At 47.9% G+C, this 8,326-nt stretch overlaps 1 protein-coding gene across 1 annotated transcript in view; it reads left to right on the forward strand.

Moving 5' to 3' along the window:
* The window catches only part of MAN1C1 (mannosidase alpha class 1C member 1), a 67,528-nt gene extending 63,895 nt beyond the window's left edge, over nucleotides 1-3,633 (forward strand). Inside the window, exon 13 of the mRNA XM_068417916.1 lies at nucleotides 569-3,633. Coding sequence (XP_068274017.1) covers nucleotides 569-686 — 118 coding nt within the window. The 3' untranslated portion in view covers nucleotides 687-3,633. The remainder of the gene's footprint in view (nucleotides 1-568) is intronic.
* The last annotated feature ends 4,693 nt before the right edge of the window (nucleotides 3,634-8,326 follow it).

An 8,326-nucleotide genomic window follows, 5' to 3' on the forward strand; every position in this document is an offset into this window, starting at 1 on the left:
CTCTCTAATAATAAGGGGGAAGCCTTATCCTCTGTGGGGAAAACTGGGCAAGGCTATGGGTGCTGCAAAGCTTTGGTAGTTTCCTCCTGTATAACCACTTCTGTCATTGTCTGGAGGTTTCTGCTCACGTGCTGGATTTAAAGGACTCTTCCTGTGATCTAGAGCTGCTCTAAGTGGGAGGCTCTGACTGCTGAGCTCCCTTGAATTTAGCTCTGATGGTTTAAGATCAGCTGTCTTTGCCTGCACACAGAGGAGGCATGACGATGGCCTCAATTTGCTGCCCCTTGGTGCAGATCTGCCTTTGCCAGTAGCATGAGCTGATGTTTGGGGGGGGGCTGAGCTCAGATGTCCACCCCCTTTTGCCCCCTTTGCACTGGGGTGGTAGTTCCCAGCAGGAGAGTGAGGCAGGCAGTTGGGAAACGTGTCACCATAAACCCTGGGAGCTGAGGCCAGCGGCAGCCCGTGTCACAGTCCTGCTGACAGTGCATGCTCGGAGTCCCACTTGAGTTTCCTTTAATCTCCCTTTGTGTCCATCTTCTTCCCGCCCCCCCTTGCCTTATGGCTCCAGGTACCTCTATCTTCTGTTCTGTGAAGATGACGTGCTGTCCCTGGACGACTGGGTGTTCAACACCGAGGCTCACCCCCTGCCAGTCAACCACACGAACTTTAAAGCAAGTGTGCAGTAGTGAGGCCATGCCCAGCGCCCTGCTCCTGCAGCGTCGGCGGGTCACTGCATTTCCTTTCCATTAAAGGAATTCGTGTTGTTCCTAAAATGGTATTTTGGGGCACTAGTCCAATTCCGGACAGTATTATATTGGGGAGATGAAACCGTGACACAAGCACCTTCTTTTCCTCTGTGAGGAGCTTTATTAGCCTGATAATGAGATGTTTATTCTGGGCCATATTGTACACAGTTCATAGACATTCCTTTATACAGAGAATTTATATGAAATCCACTGACTTTGCTTTATAGTGGCCAAAGGACTGGAAGTTTGCCATAAAATAGACTTCACACACACACACACACACACACACACACGTCCTCCTTTCGTTTTTCTGTTTCATTTTTGCCTTTTATATACTCTTGGATTTATCACCTTTCTAATTGCAGTTTTCAGTATACTGTGCTTTCTAGGGTAGGCTTTCTAGGCTCTTCAGGAAGGACAGGATAGGAGAACGAGGAAGGGGAGTTGCCCTTTATGTGAGGGAGCAACTGACCAGGAAGAACAAGTGGATCAGGCCATCTACAGCCAGATAGGAGCAGCCTCAGGTTTGAATTTGCAGGCCCGGGTCCTCATGGGCGACTTCAACCACCCCAGTATCTGCTGGAGGGACAACTCAGGAGGACATAAGCAATCCAGGAGGTTCTGTGAGTAGATTGATAGTAACTTCCTCCCTCAAGTGGCAGAGGAGCCAACAAAGAGAGATGCTCTGCTGGACCTCATACTCACCACCAAGCAGGGGCTCGTTGGGGATGTGAAGATCAAAGGCAGCTTTGTCTGCAGTGACCATGAGATGGTGGAGTTCAGGATCCTGAGGGCAGGTAGGAGGGTGAAAAGCAAGCTCACAACCCTGGACTGGAGGAGAGCAGACTTTGGCCTCTTCAAAGATCTGCTTGGAAGAGTCCCTTGGGATAAGACCCTGGAGGGAAGAATTCAGCCAGGAATGTCAAGGACAGTGAGAAGGGCTTCTATAAGAACATAGGCAACAACAGGAAGACTAGGAAAATGTGGGCCCACTGCTCAACAAGACGGAGGACCTGGTTACACAGGACATAGAAAAGGTTGAAATACCAAATGTCGCCTTTGCCTCAGTCTTGACTAGCAAGAGCAGCCTTTGGGAATCCCGGGTTCCACAGACCAGGGGGAATGGCTGGAGCAAGGAAGATGTATCCTTGGTGGAAGAGGATCAGGTCAGGGAATACTTAAGCAAACTGGACATACATAAGTCCATGGGCCTTGAAGGGATGTACCCACAAGTACTGAGGGAGCTGGCAGATGGCATTGCAAGGCCACTCTCAGTACTCTTTGATCCATCATGGTGACTGGGAAAAGTACCCGAAGACTGGAAAAAAGCAAATGTCACTCTTATCTTCAAGAAGGGCAAGAAGGAAGACCCAGGGAACTATAGGCTTGTCAGCTCACGTCAACCCCTGGGACGGTGATGGAGCAGATAATCCTGGAAACCATTTCCAGGCATGCAATTAACAAAAACTTCTTCAGGAGTAGCCAGCATGGCTTCACCCAGGGGAAGTCATGCTTGGCCAATTTGATAAACTTCTACAATGAAGTGACTGGCCTGGTAGATGAGGGGAGAGCAGCAGATATTGTCTGCCTGGACTTCAGGAAGGCCTTTGACACTGTCTCCCAGAAGATCTCCATAGACAAGCTGTTGATGTATGGGGTGGATGAGCAGACAGTGAGGTGGATTGAAAACTGGCAGAATGGTTGGATATAGAGGCGGTGTCAGTGGCACGAAGTCTAGTTAGAGGCCAGTAACTAGCGGAGTACCCCAGGGGTCAGTACTGGGTCCAGTCCTGTTTAACATCTTCATTAATGATCTGGATGGTGGGGCAGAGTGTACCCCCAGCAAGTTTGCTGATGACACAAAACTAGGAGGGGTGGCTGATAGGCCAGAGGCTCATGCTGCCATCCAGAGGGACCTTGACAGACTGGAGAAGTGGGCTGATAAGAACCTCATGAAGTTCAACAAGCAGAAGTGCAAAGTCCTGCACCTGGGAAGGAACAACCCCGTGCACCAATGTATGCTGGGGCACCCACCTGGAAAGCAGCTTGGTAGGAAAGGACCTAGGGGTCCTGTGGGCACCACATTGACCATAAGCCAGCAATGTGCCCTTGCTGCAAAGAAGGTGAATGGTGTTCTGGGCTGCATTGGACACAGCATGGCCCGCAGGGCAAGGGAGGTGGTCCTTCTCCTCTACCTAGCACTGGTGAGGCCATCCCTGGAGTGCTGTGTCCAGTTCTGGGCTCCTCAGTACATGAGAGACATAGACATACTGGAGAGAGTCCAATGAAGGGCTACCAGGATTATTAAGGGCCTGGAACATCTCTCCTATGTGGAAGAGCTGAGAGCTGGGGCTGTTTAGCCTGGAGAAGAGAAGGGTCAGGGGGAATATTACCAATGTATATAAATCTCTGAAGGGGGAGTGCAAGGAGGACGGAGCCAGGCTCTTTCCAGTGGTGCCCAGTGGCAGGACCAGAAGCAGTGGGCACAAACTGAAACACAGGAGGGTCCCTGTGAACATGAGGAAACACTTTTTTACTCTGAGCACTGGCCCAGGTTGCCCATGGAGTCTCCATCCTTGGGAGATTCTCAAAAGCTGCCTGGACACAGTCCTGGGCAACCAGCTCTGGGTGGCCCTGCTTGAGCGGGGGGCCTGGACCAGATGACCTGCCGAGGTCCCTGCCAGCCTCAACCATTCTGTGATTCTGTGGTGTCAAAATTGTAATTAAATCAAAACCTGTCTGCAAAATTCTTGATCCTAATGAATTTTTATGTACTTTTTCTGTGCTCTTAAAATGCATTTACCGCACATCACATCTCATTTAACTTTCCTTTACTGTTTTTGTGTTTTTCTACTTTTATTTGGAACTAAATGTTATGAGTCACTTGTAATAATTTCACTGCTGTAATAGTCAAATCTGTGAAACAGAATAAAAGTCTTGTAAAATAAAAAGCATGTTTGGGTTGATCCTCTTTTAAAGCCATCTGTCAAAGACCTGTTACATCCTGCTTGGAATAAGTAGGGGACAATACTGGTTGATTTTGAGAATATTTCACAATAGATGTTGATTTCCAGAGTGATCTAGCCAGTGTATGGACAGCAATTCCCTTAAATTGCTTGTTCACCATCTGATATGGGTTAGCAGGAGTTCTACTAAATGTCTTATTTTTCTAGCAGAAAATAAATAACCCGCAGCCAAGCGTGCTCTTCGGTGTACGTTGTTTCTGGAATGAAGTAACAGAAGGAAAAGACAGGAAAAAATTGAAGCCAGATTCTTCCGTGCATCCGGCCGCTGAAAGGTTTAGGTGGTGTGTCCCCTGTGATGCTACGCAGGATGGCTGGGCAGGGACGTTCACACCCCACTCCTGACCCCGGCAGTCGTGAGTACCTGCGTCACTCACTCAGTCCTTGCGACGAGGGCTGGGTCTGGGCTCAGCATCCCTTCTCCCAGCAGCCTTTCCTCTGGTCACCGTGAAGCTGCGCGGCCCTCGGTGGTGGAACAGTTTGTTCATTCTTGTGACGTTCTCTTGGTAATTGGTTCATTCAGCAACTTGGGAAGATAAAGGTGCTGTGAGCAAGTTGTGAAAACAAAAGATGTGTTTCTAAATTCATGCCTTCGTAATTCCCCAAGAGAAATAAAGTTGTCAGATGGGGACTTAGCCTTATCCCAGGGATAAAGATAGTGGCTGGTAAGCTTGGCCTAGAGGAATGGTTATTGGTAAACAAACATCCTGGGAGTGAGTTGTGTTATCCGAGAGATTTGGACACTGGGAAGCTGGTTTAGCTCAGGGGATTTTTATAAAGGATTAAGGGAATTCTGTAAATAAAAATGTCCTGCTCTTGCAGTAACTCTGAGCACTTTGCCTGGCAAAATTTAAACCCCCAAAATAAATAGCCTGGTTCTAGTTTCCTTTAGAAATGGATCCTTGGTGTTACATTAAAACTCTGCTCTTGTTTTCTCTTCCATGCAAGTGAGGAAGGACGGTGTTAGTAAAGTCACGTACACTTCTAGAGGAGAACTGCTGCTTTCCTGCAGTCCAGTGGCTGCATCACAAACAGGGAGGTTTCCATTCCTGTAGACCACAGTTCTGCAAATACTCTGCCTGTGCTCACAGGTATCCACAGCTACAGCCCTGAGGCCAGTGGATTAATCACAGGCATCAAGTTAAGCACGCATGTGTTTAGCGGGAGTAAAGACTTGTTCCAAGGATCAGCTTTGTTCCAAGGCCTGGCCCTGATCCACGACTGGGATTTTTCTGTCCTACGGCAATGCAGGTAACAGAAATGTTTTGCCCCGCTGGTGTCTTGAAATGCTTCTGCTCTTTCCTCGTTCTGCTGCACCCCTCGAGCCTTGTCTGGATGCTCTCGCTGGGGCAGAGCCCTCAGCTCTGGGAGCCCTGTGTGCAGCAGCAGGCTCTGGAATTTCACCTCCTATCTTGTGCACACCCAGTATACTTCCCGATAGGTGGGGGTGGCAGGACTTTTTCTGGTCGTCCAGGTGGGAGCCCCTTTGTTTTCATACTTGTGAGCAGACAAATAAATGGGGTGTTATGTTTGAAGTAGAGGTTTGGTTTTAAACGGCTAATGGGAAGGATCTGGGAGGATGTGTGTCTTTGAGCTGCTTTCCTGCCTTTCAGTCTCAGGCATGTGGGACACCAGTGGGAATTCTGTTGTTGATTTATGGTGGGTTTTTTCTACTTTTGAGTCACCTTACCAGGAAATGCCATCAGCCTACGTTATTTCCTCTGTTACATTCAAATTCAGAAGCCGTGATTACCGGGTTAATTTTCACCATCAGAACACGTGGCCCTATTTTATGTCAGAAAGAATTTCCTGTCAATGAAGTTCTAATAAAAGGAAGTGGCATCAGTGGTAGAGATGAAAACTAATAACTATCGCTTGTAGAACGGCCGGCTGTTGTCGCCCGACCATACAAAGAGATAAGACAAAACTATCCAGAAAACAAATGCATCTTTTTGTAAGCCACACTTCATTTTTTACGGCGTTATTAAATTCCCTTGGAAGGCTTTCAGCAGAATTGGTTATTGAATTCAAAAGCCTGGCAGTCGTAGTATTTTTCCGCATACATTTTGATCTGATCTGTTATCTGATTGTTTCAGACGCGATGCCTCCCAGTGCCAGCAGTTTCAAAGTTTCGGCAGTTACTTGTGATGACGTTTGGGTCTTTGGCTTCATTCCCTGTGGAGCCTCAAACAGGTACCGTGCTGTAATTAGGAATCCTCTCAATAAAACACCCCTGCGTTGTAAATGCTTTTGTTTAGTGAGAGCCAGTGAGTGTCAGAGCTGTGGGTGACCCACCAGGCTGGATTGCTTCCTACTGAAGAGGAAAGGCGAGTTAGGAATGCAAGCCCGTGGGGATTCAGTAGGCGTTGGCTCTTGCTCTCCAACTAAATGGTCTACTTCGAAGTATCTCAATCAAACTTCATTTCGCTCCGCAGCCTTTGCTGGCCATTCATTTTCTGGGATGAACTGTTATGTTTTCCATGGCTGTGAAGCTTTGTCACAGTGCATCCCCAGAGCAGGGTGCAAGCCCCTCTTCTGCACTAAACACACCTCCGCTTTTCTTGTTCCCTTCAAAAAGCCCCATGTGAAACCAGACTTGAAGACTCCTTGTTCCTTACTGTTTTCCAGAGGATTAATGGTTTGGGGCCTCAGTCTGGTTGGGACTTGCTTCCTCGGGGGGGTTTCTGTTTCCAGGTGCTTTCTCCATTTGTGCACAGAGCTCAGATTTTAATGCCGCCTTCCATTACACCGTGATTGCTTTGACTTCAGAACGCGCCAGGGTTTCAGGCTATGGGAAGGGGGCCATCAATTTAAACGAGGACGGGGTTTCTCTGCTCTCGCAATGTGCCACCCTGGAACACAGAGTTACTGCGTGTACTCCGACATATGGAAAACCCATCCCTCTACTGCAGAAAAAGGTCGCTCCAAGCTTTTCATCCCTGCTACCAATTTCTCATTATTTTCCTTATTTTCAGCCAGACTCTCTCCCTGTCGGCAAAGGGGAAATCTGGGATAGTATTTCCTGCTGGATGAGTTTTCTTGGTGGAAATCTTCCTTGTTATTGCTCTATCCCAAGGATTTCCTTTGATACAAGCGTGCCTGGGTGGGCCACACAGCAGATGTCTGGATATTTGAAATTCTTCCTGAGCGCTGTAATCTGTAATCTCAAGAACCAGCAGTGTAGAGCCAGGAGTTGTTGGTTTTGTTCTCCTTTGCGGAGGATTAGTTCCCAGCAGATACCCTGAATTATTTCACCTTTTGTCTTTCATTCTTTTTCCTATCAAATAATTAATCCGTTTGTCATCTTTATATGGTCGCTGGTGACACTGGAAATGGTTCAGATGTAAAATGAGCCCCTCTGCTTCTCCTCTAAACCGTGTCATTTTGGCTCTGCCAGCCACCCTGTCAGGTCTCCTCCTCCATCTAGGTGTCTGCAGGCTTTGTCATCTCATATCACCTCCTGTTCCTTTCCCAGACACCCAGTTACAATTATCCTGTTTCAAAGCTATCTCATCCTGTTACATTTTGTGCTCTGAAGGTACCTGCTAGGCTATTTGAGGTAAGCAAAAGCTCTCCACACCTCACTGCCCAACCTAATGAGTCTGGGAAGTTTTAAAGCACATCTGCTTAAAGAGCTTGAGTGCTTAACTCATTCACACCTGTCTCTGCTCCCAGACATTATTTCAATGCTCTGTTAATTCAGTTCCTCCCCTTTCCTCCCCATGGCCCAGCATCGGTTCTTCAACAGATGGGGAGGTGGAGAGCAAAGAGCAGTGGCAGAGTTTCATGAACATTTTCTTCTGTGGCGGAACTGGCAGAAGGAACCTTCTCCTTCTTCCCTTGGCCACACAGATGTAACGACACTGATCTGAGTAACAAATAACCCGGTGTTCATTGTGTTGCTGGACTACCCAGTCTGGTCCACTGTGTTGCCCAAGCTCGCACTGTCACTGCAAGAGAAACATCAAGGGCTACATGGGGATCTACGGCAGAGAGAAGAACAGTGCCCAAGTCCCAGAGAGAAGGCTGTGCCTCCCCTTCACCACCTCGGTCCTGCTCCCTCCACTCTTGCCTGCTGTGGTCTGCAAGCAAATGCACAGTGTGAGTTTTTTTATCTTGTTCTGGGAACTGCTCAAAACTCCACACGCTCCTGGCCTGCTCTGCCCAGGATTACCAGCCTCTTCCTCCTTCCTTGATGCATCTGCCACTGCTCTCTTAGTGGCTTGGTCATGCTCTCCTCATCTCTAATCAAAACACTCTTTAAACCTAAAACAAAAATGATTAGGCAGGCTTAGGAAACAGCGAAATCTTCAAAGGATTAAATGCTAACGCTTCCTGCTACCCTTAGAGAGATCAAACATTCTGCGCTGTTAGCCCTGCAGCAGCAGCAAACAGTACTAAATCTTCCCCAGCAATCAGGGGATTTCAGTGGTGGTGCAGGATTGCACGTAAGGAGGAGCAGGAGACTGATTTATGAGGAAAGATTAAAATGACTAAATATATATCTCTTGGCCAATGCACTGCTAAGGAGCAATGTGACAACGGCGCAGAAGAACC

This window comes from Nyctibius grandis, chromosome 24 (genome assembly GCF_013368605.1).
Source record: "Nyctibius grandis isolate bNycGra1 chromosome 24, bNycGra1.pri, whole genome shotgun sequence".
NCBI classification, from domain to species: domain Eukaryota; kingdom Metazoa; phylum Chordata; class Aves; order Nyctibiiformes; family Nyctibiidae; genus Nyctibius; species Nyctibius grandis.